At 47.8% G+C, this 15,263-nt stretch overlaps 1 protein-coding gene across 2 annotated transcripts in view; it reads left to right on the plus strand.

Moving 5' to 3' along the window:
• ITGA9 (integrin subunit alpha 9) overlaps positions 1 to 15,263 on the plus strand; it is a 364,186-nt gene that overhangs the window by 23,711 nt on the left and 325,212 nt on the right. Inside the window, exon 4 of one of the 2 annotated variants that reach the window (XM_019984744.2) lies at positions 8,196 to 8,319. In XM_019984744.2, the coding sequence (XP_019840303.2) occupies positions 8,196 to 8,319 (124 nt within the window). Of the gene's footprint in view, positions 1 to 8,194; positions 8,320 to 15,263 lie in introns of those variants that run through there. The other variant, XM_070777085.1, reaches the window with a different exon arrangement.

Below are 15,263 nucleotides of genomic sequence, written 5' to 3' on the forward strand. Positions count from 1 at the left end.
TAAGGGCTGTTGGTCTGAATTCTGCCTGCCTCTCAGCACAAATCAGGCGTTTCCCCGTTGGGCCCCTCTGGGGAGAGAGGAAGCAGCTGGATGCTGTCGCCAGCATCACAGGGCCTCCCTACTAGACACCGTGGGTCATGCTGAGCCCCCCAGCCCAGCATTTGCCTTGGTTTCCAGCCCTTTAATCACTGTCACCCACTGCCCTGGACCTTCTCCAACATCTGCCTTCCCCCAGACATGGTGGCCTGACCCTGACTGCATGACCAGGCCCAGGAGGCTTGTCTGTCATCCTGTGGGAAGGAAGACAAGAAGCTGATCCATCCGTAAATCAAAGTGGCCTGAGGTCAGTATTCAGAACAAAGGAGATGGGGGTCTAGTGGCAGCACAGTACACAGTCCCCGAGAGCTCCGATCCTCGACGCAGAGGCTGCTCCCGTGAAAACGCTTCCCCTCCCCATGGAAGGATGACCTCCGTGTGGCCGAGAGCTTCTTCCTGGAGGGTTCTGCATCATTGCAAAAGAGTACCCGGAGGGGCTGTCTCTGTGGACGTGAAGAGCGGTGAGGATCAGGGGGACCATTGAGCCAAGGAAGCTGGAAAAGACTAGCTGGAGTGTGATGCTCCTGTTCTAATTCATTGTATGCAGAGTTAATTTTTTCATGTTTTATGCAATTACTGTAGCGTCTATTCTGGAAGCTACTCTGTGGGGGGTGGGGAAGGAGAGGCATCCAGCAGCATCTGTTTTCCTCGTGGCTTTTTTGTATTGTGGTCAAAAACAACCCGAGGGCTTCCCTGGTGGTCCAGTGGTTAAGAATCTGCCTTGCAATGCAAAGGACACAGGTTCGATCCTTGGTCTGGGAAGATCCCATGTGCAGTGGCGCAGCTAAGCCCATGCGGCAGAACCACTGAGCCATGTGCTACAGTTACTGACGCCTGTGCGCCTGGAGCCCATGCTTTGCAACTGGAGAAGCCACTGCAATGAGGAGCCCATGCACCTTAACGAAGAATAGCTCCTGCTCACGGCAGCTAGAGAAGGCCTTCTAGAAGCAATGAAGACCCAGCACAGCCAAAAACCAAAGTAAATCTTTAAAAGAAAAAAACCCTATGAAGTTGGGACTTCCCTGCCAGTCCAGTGGTTAAGACTTTCCTTCCAGTATAGGGGGTACAGGTTTGGTCTCTGGTTGGAGAGCTAAGATCCCACATGCCTCAGGGTCAAAAAACCAAAACAGAAAGCAAAAGCAGTGTTGTAACAGATTCAATAGAGACTTTAAAAATGATCCGCATCAAAAAAGATCTTAAAAACCAACACGAAATTTACCATGGTATCCATTGTTATGTGTATAGTATAGTGAGCTATATGTACATTGTTTTACAGCAGACTTCTAGAACTTTTACATCTTGCAAAATAAACTCTAAACTTATTCAGCCTCACTCTTCCCCCCAGTCCCAGGCAACTTTCTTTCCTTAAGAGTTCGGCTCCTGTACATACTGTATGATCCCATTTGCATGATTCATTTGTCTTTTTTGTGACCAGCTTATTTCACTTGGCATAGTGTCCTCAAGTTTCATCCATATTGAAGTATAGGGCAAGATTTCCTCATTTTTTAAGGCTGAATAATATTCACTGTATATATATACCACATTTGCTTTATCCATTCATCTATTGATATTTGGGTTGCTTCCACATCTTTTTTTACAAATTTTTTTGCCATGCTGCGTGGCATGTAGGATCTTATTTTCATGACCAGGGATCGAACCTGTGCCCCCTGCAGTGGAAGTATGGAGTCCTGTGCCGTTCATTGCACCGCCAGGGAAGTCCTACTTCCGTGTCTTGGTTATTGTGCATAATGCTGCTATAAATATTGGTGTGCAACTCTCTCTCGGAGATCCTGCTTTCAGTTGTTTTGAATATAAACCCAAAAGTGGCATTGCTAGATCTTATTGTGATTTTATTTTGGATTTTTTGAGGACCCCCCCTACTGTTTTCCACAGTGGTTGTACCATTTTACATGCTTCCCAGCAGTGCACAAGGGGAGGGTTCCAATTTCTCCATGTCTTTGCCAACACTTTATTTTTTGTGTGTGGGAACTGCCCTAATGTGTATGAGGTGGTATCTCACTGTGATTTGTATTGTCCTAACGATTAGTGGTGTTGAGCATCTTCTCATGGGCTTGTTGGCCATTTGTCTGTCTTCTCTGAAGAAATGTCTGTTCAGGTCCTTTGCTTATTTTTTAAAATGGGTTGTTTTTTGTTGAGTTCTTCTCATGGCTTTTAGCACGTATGCCATCTTGTCAGGAAAGGCCTATCCCAGGTCCAGTCTGTCCTCCCTGGTTTAGACTCTGCCACCTCCATGAAGCCTGTTACCATGATGGTGTTGTCAGGAAAAAGCTGAGCATCTTTGGGTCATCAGAAGTTCAGCGTTATGTTATTATCTTATGTGCATGACTTGTTTTGTGCGTATATGTCCTTTTTAATGGGAGCCACTTGGGGATAGAGACCAAATTTTTGACCCTTTCCACTCTCAGCTCTAGGAGAAGGTCTCTCTAAGGAGTGGCTTCTGAAAGTATGTTTGAATAATGTAAAGAAAGTGAAAGTGTTAGTCGCTCAATCATGTCTGACTCTTTGCGACCACATGGACTGTAGCCTGCCAGGCTCTTCTGACCATGGAATTCTCCAGGTAGGAATACTGGAGTGAGTAGCCATTCCCTTCTCCAGGGGATATTCCAGACCCAGGGATTAAACTCAGGTCTCCTGCATTGCAGGCAGATTCTTTACTGTCTGAGCCACCAGGGAAGCCCTAATGTAGGGACTGAGTGTCAGTACTAAAGCAATTAGAAACCGAATCAATTGCCATCTTTTTGGTGGCTGACTCTAAGCAGCTGAGGATGCATGAGACAAAGGCTATAAAATGCCCCTTGGAACTGACAGGTGACATTAGGAGACAAGGAGGGTGACCCAGTCCATATTTTTGTTTTGGAGGTTTCATATCCATTTGAATTTTCTTTCATGTCTTATTTATGTCAAAACTTTCTGGCAGGCAAGTGTTTATTTTAAAATTAAGAACAGGAAGATATGTTTCGTTCAATCGCATTTTGAGAACTCTGTAGTTGTCTGGGGGTGTTGGCTTCACACCTATATCCCCAAGAAGCATAATACTGGATTCCAAGGTTGGATTTGAAATGGGAGAGGTGGGATAGCTCTTTTTGAAAGTAGCATCTGATGCTGACTTTAAAGTAAAGAACGGATAGAGAGTTTGAAAGCTGTGATGGAGAATTAAATACCTTGATAATGAATGGCATTTTCTGGTCCACAGACCCACCAGCCAGCTCTGGCAAGATCCAGGATGTTGGGCCTGTCTGGCAGGCTGCCCTCAGCTCAGTGCCTGCCAGTCTCGCATCCACCACCTTGTGGTTCTTCCGGCACCCCAGGGACCAAGTGATAACACACATGGACACAGCATCGGGATTAGAGGCCCCTTCCCCTTGTACTTTCACCCCACACCCCCAGTGTGCAGATGACAGTTCAAGAAACAGGGGGAAAGTCACTTCTGGTAATAACTACCCAACAAACCCGGCATGGGCACTGAGCCGTCTCTTCAGCCTGGGAGCGCAGCTCACAGTGTTCAAGTCTGACCTTTCTGTTTTTCAGCAGAGTCTGCAAGGCTCAGGCAACAACTAAAGACAGCAACTAGCTGACTTCTGGGAGGAAGAGGTGTTCTCCAGCTCTGTCTCTTGGCTGTTTCCTTTCCAAGGGTCAGGGCTGTTGCTGTCTTTCTATTCACCACTTCTCATCTTGGCCATTTTTTCAAAGCCACAGGATATACTTTGCATTTACTTCTGTTGCTTTGTTTCCTGATTTTTTTTTTAAGTAAACTTTTTGTTGAGCAGTAACAGCCATGCAGAAAAATGCCCCAAATCATCTGTATACATCTCTTTTTATAGTTGTTTTTTTTTTTTTTTTATAAAAGTTTATTCTTAAATGAACAATGGTTTCCAAGACAACACTTCATTCTAGCTATAGGTGGCAACAGATATTGTGGCAGGGGATCCAGATGTTTAAACAGGAATGCAGCTAAGAGTCATCATTGCCGCAGGCATAAGGAACAACTTGCTTTTTGCCAGATTTCTTAATTCCATCTGTGGCCAGGAGGCCTCTCCCCACAGCCTTCACTTTTAGCTCGGCGAGTTTCTTCTGCTTCTCCTTGGATGCCTTATCTTGCTCTTCCATCTCCTTGGCTTGCTTCTTAGACTGCTTCAAGGGCTGCTGCTTGCCCCTTCACGGCCCGACGTGGCTCCTGCCGCCCCTTCCCCAGCTGTATATATATTAATAAATTTTCAGGAGGTGAACATTCTCAGAATGACTTTCCCAGAACCCCAGTAGTCGCCATTCCTGGGCCTCCCGGGCCACCCCCTCCTCCATTTGAAGGGGAGCTGCTTTGGGGGGTGGAATCTGTGGTATCAGGGCCCTGATCTCCTGCACCCCGTCTTCTCAGTGGCTGACGGCCTGTCTGCTCCTGACTGTGCTGGGTAGACCTGAGGCATGGGAAAAGCTCTGGTCATCTGTGCATGGTGAGGGTGGGTGGGGTGGCGGGAGAGCCATCTGGAGGGGCCCAGTACCTGCCCCCCTAATCCAGGAAGGACATTGTCATACCACAAAAAGGCCTTCAAAATAAATTGCTTCTTTATTTCCTTCTTATTCTTTTGGTAGCAAAAACAACCCTTGTAACTTGAAATATGTCAGATGCTGAGATGTGGGGTGGTCCTAGACCTTTCCCCCTTTTGTTATACTTTTCTGGAATCTGAGTTGGAGTAAGTCTTGCTGTTTCCAGAGGGTGCTCTCTTTTTCCTGTTGGAGGTCCCTGTCTCCTCCCTGCCCCCCACCCTTCTCTCTCACAGCAGAATTCATTTGGAAAGATTGATAGAGATTTTAATGCTTTGGAGACAGTCCCTAGGAATTTTTCTTAATGTTGGAGTCAGATTGACATGTGTGTATGTAGAAGGATAATCAGGGCTAAACAGTCTTTTCTTTCTGTAATTTATGTTCAGAGACACTTTTTCTTGTTTTCTTACATGCAAACTGCCTTTGACACTTTGATCTCTGACCTCACAGAATGCCTTAATTTTAGTTTAGTTTGCTGTGAATGCAATCTTTGGCTCTTCTAGGAATTCCCCAAGATCACTCCTTAAATAGTTTATGACACTTAAAAAAAAAAAAAGGCAATAAGCTGGACATGAAATACAGAAGGTCCATCCTCATAAGAGTAGTGTGCACCATGACAAACACCCGCCTCCCTTTACAGTCCCTCTAACCCATACATACAGTAAAACACGGAAAGCCCTGGGGCTTTGCCAAATCCATAAACTAAAAGATAACTCATTTACCAGCTAATTGGATGGTAAGCGATTCAAGTTTGGAAGCTATCAGAATGTAGTTGGAAATAAAAATAAAAACTTAGTGGAATGGAGTGATTATCCACTGAATGATAGCTTTGTTTAGCTTCTTGCTTGACATGATTTTAGTCTATCGAGATGTGCTAGAAGCACAGAACAGCACAGAATGGGGAGGAATGGAGGTGGTTTGCAGTATAAGGAATAACAAGAGATTGTTTTTCACGTTCATTGTCGTAGGGCAAGAGGCAGAGTGTGGGCAAGCTGAGATTTCCTGCCACTCTGAGTTCCCTTGCTTTCTCATGGGTAGGGAGTGGCTTTGTCGGTGGCCCTTGGGTGGTTTGCTTGGAGGGATGAAGATCAGAGAGGTTGGCAGGCAGTGATTTTTTTCATCAAGTGACTTCGGGGATACCTAGGCCCTGGAGAGCCCCACTCCCTTCGTCCAGTGGCCTTGGCATCCCGTTCAACCTCAGAGAGGTCATTTCTGGGGTCCTAAGACCTTTGGGGAGGCTGTAAGGATAATAGCTACCTGACCTGCCCCAAAGGGTGGGTTTTGATGGCTTCTTAGGTGGGAATTGGGAGTTATAAGTTGGAAATGTTTCCGAGTGAGATAAGGAGGATTCTGAAGTCTGGGTTTCCATGTTGTTTGCAGCCCTTACCAGCTCTGGAACTTGAGCAAAACACAGTCTAAAACGCAGGGTTCCCATATACAAAATGGGAATTCTAAGATATCTTCCCACCTTTCAGGGTTGCAGAAGAGGTCAGATGTGGGCCATGTAAATTCTGAATGTTGCTTGCCTGTGTGCTCAGTCGTGGCTGACTCTTTGCTATCCTGTGGACTGTAGCCTGCCAGGCAACTCTGTCCATGGGATTTTCTAAGCAAGAATACTGGAGTGGGTCACTATTTCCTACTCCAGGGGAGTGGGTTGCCATTTACTTCCCCACCCAAGGATCAAACCCAGGTCTCCTGTATCTCCTACATTGGCAGGTGGATTCTCTACCACTGTGCCACCTGGGAAAATCAAATGCTGAATGTTACAGCCTATAGAAACAGTGTGTTTGATACGAACAAATAAGTTAAAAACTGATTACTTTAAAATGCAGTCTTTTAAGAAAATGAATCTGTTGGCTAGAGTGAAGCAACCTGACAACCGTACTGAGTGTGAATGTCCACGAGCAATGGGGAGGGCTGGGCAGGGTAAACAACTTTGCAGGAAGCAGTCTGGCTTCTCACCAGCCTTGCGGGTGCATCTGAACATGAGGCTGGGTGTGTCCAGGGCTGGTGGGAATGGATCTGTATTCTCGCTTCTGGCTCCCAGGACTGTCTTCCCTCCTGGCGTCTCCTGGCACGTGCTACCCCAGTGCCGGGAGACTGCCCTCTAGAGATGACCAGAGGGTTGGTCTCAGCTCCTCACCCATGCCAAGCTCTTACCCATCTCAGGGCCCCTCCCAGCTGCTCCCTCACTTTCTTCAGGTATCTACTTAGATGTCACCTCTTTGGGGGGTGCTCAGGCCACTTCTTGGCCCAAGGGACCATCCTGGTGAGATGGAAATGCTCTCTGTCTTGCTAAGGGTTTGGTTACAGGAATGTAGGTGTTTGACCACACTCATTAGATGGCTTTGACAGACATGCACACTTGAGATCTGTGCACAGTACACTTGAGATTTTTGCGTTTTTATGTATGTAAATTCACTTCAAAAGACCATCAACAAACCTTTACTTCTGATTAATGATATAAAACAGTTACACGTCAGCAGTTTCTTACGGTTCAACCGAATTCTTTGCCCTGAACCTGACAACGAACTTCTGAAGGTGCTCCAGAGATCAGTGGCCTCGGCTCACTCGGGAGCTTGTTTAAAATGCAGATTCTCAGGGTCCTGCAGATTGGCCAAGCCAGCTCTCAGGGTGGGGCCTAGTGCTGTGTGATTTAGTGAGACTTCCAGGTGACTCTGAAGGGCCTCAAGTTTGATGGAGGCCAGCGACTGCTCGAGTGGGCAAGCAGGTGGTGCCGTGAAGATCAGGGTCTGTTGTGGGCAGAGCAACACCTCTTGTCTCTAGCTTTTTCTCAGCATGTCCTTTGGTCCTCAGGCCCGTTAGCTCCACCTCTGCATCCTGAGGTCACCCCCTTCTCCGCTCTCCACTGCCCCCATCCTGGTCCAGGCAGCAGCATCTCTCACCTGGATGCTCACCTCTACCCTCACCTACCTACAGTCACCACTTGGCAGCCCAATTATCTTTCCAAGTTGTGAGTTAGACCACACCACTCACCTGTGTAAGACCCTCCATTGGCACATCCACTAAAGTCACAGTCATCCTGGAGGTCTGCAAGATCCCCGGGGACTGCCCCTGTCCTCTCTCTGACCTTAGCTTGCCCCAGAGCAGCCCCACAGGCCGCCTTTCTTTCTCTTGGCTCTGCAAGCCTTCTTCTCCATTGCCCCTGATATTCCCTCTGTGCCCAGGGTGTTTGGCTCTTTCTCATCCTTTCGACCGCCCCTGGCCTCCAGGTGAAAACCGTCCTCCCTACTGCTAGATCCTTAGCCCATCACCCTGTGTCCTTTCTCCCCAGCATTTGTTATGCTCCTTGTTTGTTTATATGTTTGTTGATTGTCTGCTGCCTCCCAGGGGCACCCCCGACCAAGCTCCCACGGTCTGCTGATGCCTAGCATGGCGCCGGGGCTGGGTGGGAGAGAATGTGGCTTCCCAGCCAGTCTGTGCCGCTCTGCTCCCACAGAACTGCCTGGTACTGCTGGGCTCTGCTTTGTGACCTCCTGGCCTGACTGTCCTGCTCTGAACCTCTCTCTGTCCCGTAGGCCTGTGCCCACCGCTGGAAGAACATTTACTATGAAACAGACCACATCCTGCCCCACGGCTTCTGTTACATCATCCCGTCCAACCTCCAGGCCAAAGGCAGGACGCTGATCCCTTGCTATGAAGGTGAGTGCCGGTTGATCCTCCCTTGCCCCCAACCCATATCACATCTCAGACAACCCCCACCCATTTCCATACCACCATCCAAACACTCCTCGCTGCTTTCCACACTCCAACAGGAGGGCTGCACCGTGTCGCCGGGTGGCCCTTTGGTGTCTGAGGATCAGGTAGTGAGGAAGGTGGGAAGGGACAGCATTTCCAGGCCTTTCCCAGCCTTGCCCATCTGTGCCACAGAGCCCATGGTACTCCCCAAGCTTTATGAAGTCTCAGACTGAAATTCACCAGCCTCTCGGTTTCCTGACACTGCCAGATGGTGTGCAGCCTTGGGAAACTTGCTTTCCCTCTCTGGGCCTGTTTCCTTCCCCTGAAAATTCAGAGATTGGCTCAGATGGTCTCCATAGTCCCGTGCAGCTCCCAGATGGTCATAAGACTCCTGAGGTAGCTCCTGGCCACACCCGTGGACAGTTGCCCTGAGACAGAGGGAAGAGAAGGCCCAGGGTTAAGTCACTGTCACATCTCAAGTCTGGTTTTCATTCTCATGCAGTGCACGCACCCTGCAGATGCCGGAGAGTTGGGTGCACCCTCAGCGTGGTCTTGAGAGCTCCTCACCAAGGGGTGCTTAGAGTCTGGGAAGGAAAATGTTTTCTCAGCCTCCCTGCTTAGAAATTTCTAATGCCTGGGCTTGGGACCATTGAACATCATGACTTAGCTCAGCTGAATTTGAGCTTTAAGGATTCAGTGTCACTTACTGCAGTTTTATAACTTGTGCTCTCAGGGTTTTCTTAGCCTAATTTTAAGTGAGCTAAGTGCTTGGCTGTTTATGTTTTAATTCCCTCCCTAATTTATTTGTTTGGACAGAAATCTCCACTAGCCCGTGGCCACCTTTCCCCTGGGCCTCCGTGGCTTTTCCCATGTTTCCAATTTTGTGGCCATTGAAGAGGGGCCCTGGGAAAGGCCGGGTCCCTGCAGGAGGCACGGACCCTCTGCTCCGCGAGGGGGACCCTTTCTTTGATCCCACGTGAGCATCTGATCAGCTCTGGCAGAAACATGCCAGGCAGCTGAACTCTGGCCCTGTTTATCTCAGAACTGCCACAGTCATAAGGGAAACCTCACCTGCAAAATGGATGATGATGTGATCAGTCAAGAGAGGGAGGGATAGGTCAGATATAGATAAGGGGCCAGGACTGTGTCCTGACCGCCCCAGATTGTTGCCGACTGGGTACCTCGTAAGTTTGGGGAATAGTGAGAGAGTTGGTAGGACTGATGGAGGTGGTGGGGATTGAAGTCAGCTAGTTATGCAATAGAACCAGGACTCTGGTTTTCCCAGAAGGTATGTTGTGAAATAGGGCCACGTTGCCACCCCTGGCGACTCCTCTGTACACCCCCACGGGTGTCAGAAAGCAGGAGGACAGCCCTTAGGCGAGGGAGCTGGGGTCGCATGTCCATGTATGCATGTAGCTGCCGTGGCTCACTCTTTCAGAGCATCTGTTATCTGGCAGTTGGTGTGGGTGAGTCAATAGTAGAATGTGGTTGGCCTGGGCACTTTTATATATTCTCTCATTTCATGCAAACTTGGTATCTTTCTTCACTTGGGTTAGTTGCTTTTGAAAGTTATTCCAGAACACCAGTGGGGAGCAGGAAAGTGAGAACGGGGAAAGCAGCACATGTGTGGAAGTTGCCCATGAGTTACCAGGCTGGGCCACTGGGATGCAATCTCAGGGCCAGTGCAGGACACACACTTCCCAATTCTCCTGCCTGAGGGAGGAGGAGCTGGGTCTGTATCCACTGGGCATCCTGCCCTGCCACGTATGTGGGCAGGGCAAGTCCCCAGGCAGAGAGATGTGGGTGCTGGCTGGCAGGTGGAAGTCAGGCCGTGTGATAGAAGTGTTGAGGGGGCCTGGGGGGCTCCTGTGAGTGGGCTTCTGTGTTGCCTTTCTCCTGGTACCAGTGAGGATGCATTTAATTGCCAAAGGTCACTCAAACAGCAAATGGTGCATAGACCTGGGTTTTGAGTTTTGCATCTGTCTGACCTCAGCAAATCATTTTGTCCCCCAGAGGTTGGAGGGTGGGGGGATTTCTGTTTGTGTTTTGGTGTTTCTGGTTTAAATGAGCTTTAAATAGGAGCCAGTGATTAACCCTCTCAAAAGAAGAGAGGGTGACTGAACTGTCCCAAGGGTCCAGTCACCAGGGGAGGGGAACATGAATGTTTTGGGTGTCGGTGTTCTCAAGAGCACCTGCCTGTCTCCTTTGCGGGAGGCTCTGGGCTGACCTTGGCAGGAGCATGAAAGCCTGTGTGAGCCGAGGAGTGCGGGATGGGGCCAGGTGGCAGGGTGTCACGTCTGCTGCACGTGTCCGTCATTCACAGAAGAGTGTGAGCTCCAAGCCCAGGCCTAAAAAGGCCTCATGTATTTCCACCCACCCCTCCAGGTACTTCAGACCATCACCCTGAACATGTTCTCCATCATTCACTGGTCCCAGAAGGGAGACATGTGTAACAGACTGAACCCCAGACATGCAGCCAGAGGCCAGCCAAGTAATCCAAACCCTAGCAGACCTGTAGATGTGCTTGTGAGAAATAAATGCTTGTCATTGTTTGTAAGGAGATTTCCTGGTTTTTGCACGTCGATGGTTGACTGGCACAGGCTCGTCTCAGGAACCCACATTCCTTGTGCAACAGTGGCTGAGTGATGGGCTCCAGTCTCCAGAATCACTCTTTTCTGTGCTTGATCCTTGACTTAATGACGACCAGCTGGAACCAGCAAGGGAAGTAGCAAAGTGGTCATGCCCTCTGCCCGAGCTTCTTCCCCCACTGGGCTCACACACATCAGGATCCTGAGTCTTTCAGTGCCCAGAGGGGGGAGTATGGGATGGAACCAGGTGGGGACCACTGGGGTTCAAGCAGCCCCTTAGAACAGTGGGGGACTGAACAGAACGTCTCTGTAGTTTTTGGTCCTGTAAGAGGTGAGGGGTGGCAGATGCTCAGATTTCTCTTGAAGAGGGACTGGCAGGTGTGCGGTTGCAGGCCACACTTAGGGCCCTTGCCTGTGCGCCAGCTTTGGGATCTCCATCTCCCTGTTTTGTGGTCTAAACTTAAGGCAACCATCATTTTCTCTTAATGTGGAAAAACTCAAGTAATGCGAGCTGTCTTTTCCAGGTAGGGGATCATGTGGTGGTGAAGTGCAAGGGAAGTATTTTGGAGTTTGACAGAACCTTTCAGATATCACCCAGCCTGGCCTCTTTGTCTTTACTGATGCCCAGAGATGTGGGGTGGCTTGCTCAGGCCCAGTTTTCATTACATGCTGCACAAGGAGGGGGCCAAGCAGTGTAGTGGCTAAGAGCACAAGACTCTGGGCCCAGAGCCCCAGTCCTGGCTCTGCCGCTCACGAATGCCATGACTTCAGATGAGTGACAGCCTCGTGTGCTTAACCTACCTCATGAGGCTGTGGAGAGGATTAAGTTAAAGCTCACAAGGTCTTAGAGCAATGGCTGGCATACGCAGATTAGACAGACAGATAGGAGGGTAGGTAGGTAGGTAGGTAGTAAGGACTACAGTTGACCCTCTGCACCCAGGGCTGCGAGGGGCCAGCTGTGCTGTGCCATTTTATAGACGGGACTTGAGCACCTTCTGTTGGTGGTATCTGCATGGGTTCTGGAACCAGTCCCTCATGGATACTGAGGGAAGATTGTATGTACTAAGCACATATATGCTAATATAACATATCTGCTAATGGAAAGACCGATAACTAAAGCTGAAGCTCCAGTACTTTGGCCACCTGATGTGAAGAGCCAACTCATTGGAAAAGACCCTGATGCTGGGAAAGATAGAGGGCAGAGGAGAAGAGGGAAACAGAGGATGAGATGGTTGGATGGCATCACTGGCTCATGGACATGAGTTTGAGCAAACTCTGTGAGGTAGTGAAGGACAGGAAAGCCTGGCCCGCTGGAGGGTTACAAAGAGGCGGACATGACTGAATGACTGAACAACAGCTACAACAGTTTGCTAATATACTATCTGCCAAGCAAGCATTTGTTAATTACTGTAGGATGACTAATTTTTCTACCAGGGATAGAGTCCACGCAGTTTTATTAAGTACCGAATACCTTTTATGCCCTGTGATAAGTACCTGATGGATAAAACCCAAGAAGTTCCCCATCTATAGGGGAAAACAGAGTTGGAACATGATGTCTCCAAAGTGGCAGAGCTGAGTGAGGAGACTATTCTGTGCCCGTGTAGATGGCTAGGGACCTCTCTCCAAGGGCCCAGGCTGCATCCACGTTCAAGGTTGCATTAAGGCAGGATTATTTCATTTTGCAACCAAAAAGACAGAGCCCTGCCTAGAGTTGGCAGCCTGTTGGGGCCCATGGAAAAGAGGAATGGTGGGTGCTGGGCAGGGCAGAAGAGTGGAAAGACCCAAGGGTGGGGCTGGGCGTGGCGCCATCTCCCAGGCTTCTGCCTCTGTGGCCTCACACTCTAGGGGGACCCTCGATGGGAATGGACGCGGTAATGCCTCCATTGCATTTACCTCTGAGGGTTATTGTGGGAAGCCCCTGCGAAAATGCAGGGGGAAGTGTTCAGAAAGACTGCACACTGTTCTCTAATCATGGCCCGACTGTGGGTCTCGGTGAGGGTCAGCTGTGTTCTCTCCAGAAGGTCAGAAGGCTGATTTAATTTGGAGAGCCTCTAAGAATGTGGGCACCTGTCTACAATGTCTCAAACATTTTAATTCTTAAAAAGTTGGTCTTTGGTTTGGCACAGATTCGTTTTTCTCCTGGCTCTTCAGGTGCTTCCTGTTTCTCATTAGGTGGGAAATGCTATCAGAATATTCTGTTTGGAACCAGGAAATGTAGAGAGAATTGGAAACAAAAATGAATTTAGGACGCAAAAAATGTGGATGGGGCATATCCCTAAGTCAAACCGTTCATTTGGTATGAGAACATCATTACTACCATATGGGGTTTGGTTTTATCAACATGTGTGAGAAAATGAGAAGTTTAGTGGGATGACAGACAGGGACAACTCTTTGTAAATTACAGGGCACACACTAAAACATTAGTGTTAACTGAGTCATGGGATTTTAGTACCCCCCAGAGTGAAGTCAGTGCATTGATAAAATCAAGTGCAGGGATTTCTTTCATCCTTTGCCCTCGAGTCCATGGAGGCAAGAAGCCAGAGCTTGGCAGGAGAGGTGTGTAAACAAGTTATCATTTTATTCTCACTGATATGAAATAATCTGGGAGCAGCTCACCTAACTTAACAAAACATATTCCAAGTCAAACACTGATGAATGCAGTTGGGTACCACTGTATATTAGATCTAGTTTCAGAATCTGACTTTACCACTCACTCATTCCTACGACTGAACCCATAGCTCCTACTTTCTGATTGGGTGACTTTGGGTAGACCACGCCACCCCCCGCCCTCCCTGAACCTCAGTGTCCTCCTCTGTAAAATGGAGAGATTAATCCCTATTACTAACACACACACACACACACACGCACACACGCACACGCACACACACACACACACACACACAAGAGGTATTTGGGATTTCCCTGGCAGTCCAGTGGTTAGAACTCTGCTTTCTCTGTGGTTATCTGGTCTGGTAACTAAGATCCCACAAGCTGCACGGTGTGGCCAAAAAAAAATAAAAAAGAGATATTTGAAGTATATAATATGCCTAACAAGGCTATGGTTTTTCCAGTAGTCATGTATGGATGTGAGAGTTGGACTATAAAGAAAGCTGAGCACAGAAGAATTGATGCTTTTGAACTGTGGTGTTGGAGAAGACTCTTGAGAGTCCCTTGGACTGCAAGGAGATCCAATCAGTTCATTCTAAAGGAGATCAGTCCTAGGTGTTCATTGGAAGGACTGATGGATGTTGAAGCTGAAACTCCAATATTTTGGCCACCTGATGTGAAGAGCTGACTCATTTGAAAAGACCCTGATGTTGGGAAAGATTGAAGGCAGGAGGAGAAGGGGACGACAGAGGATGAGATGGTTAGATGGCATCACCAACTCAATGCACATGAGTTTGGGTAAACTCTGGGAGTTGGTGATGGACAGGGGGGCCTGGCGTGCTGCGGTTCATGGGGTCGCAAAGAGTCGGACACGACTGAGCGACTGAACTGAACTGAACACAGTTTTTAGCTCACAGTGATCATTCAGTAAAAGGGAATTTTCTAATTAACTTTTTAAGTACTATTTTTGTCTCCTTTCGTCTTCACAGAAGATATCCAGCGATCCTGCTTTAATGAATAATGGAGGGTAGAAAGCTGGGTATTGCTAAAAAGATTTTAGGATTCCTTGAAAATATTATATTTTTTAAAATATCTTTGAAAATCCTATTTGCAAAATTTATTTGCTTGGTAAGCGCTCCTCTTTTATGTAGAGGATGTAAAATTTAAATTACGCCATATTTAAATGTTCTCAAGTTTGGAATGATTGGGGTCTTAATCTGTCTAATTTTACTGTCCCTTAAAATGGTCCCATGGATTCCCAAGATTTCTGTACCATTTTCTTTGTATCAGGGGGTGGCCAGGCCTTTAATTCCTAATTTCTTCTGCATCTCTCACGACAGAGATCATTTATAGAGAAGGAAATAAATAGATCCCCTATTTAGATGCGAAGATTCTTCTTCTAATGTTGTGGCCTGTGGCTCCACAGGGGATACAAATCAATCAAGGTCCATTTACAAATGAAAAGCAGTTGAGGTTTTGTTTTGTTGTGTTTTTGTTTTGAGGAGAACCATAAAAGGCTAAGTTAATCCATTTAAAAATTCAAGAACAAGACCCATACATTTTTATTAAATAAAGAGCTCTACATTTACATAGGATTTTATGGTTTCCAAAGAGCTTTAATAAACATTATCTCATTTAAGTAAATACAGCAAATTAAAAAAAAGCACATGCAGCCCCATATTAAGGGCCGTTAATGCAGAGAAGGACCCTTCG

This window comes from Bos indicus, chromosome 22, assembly GCF_029378745.1.
Source record: "Bos indicus isolate NIAB-ARS_2022 breed Sahiwal x Tharparkar chromosome 22, NIAB-ARS_B.indTharparkar_mat_pri_1.0, whole genome shotgun sequence".
In the NCBI taxonomy this organism is placed as follows: Eukaryota; Metazoa; Chordata; class Mammalia; order Artiodactyla; family Bovidae; genus Bos; species Bos indicus.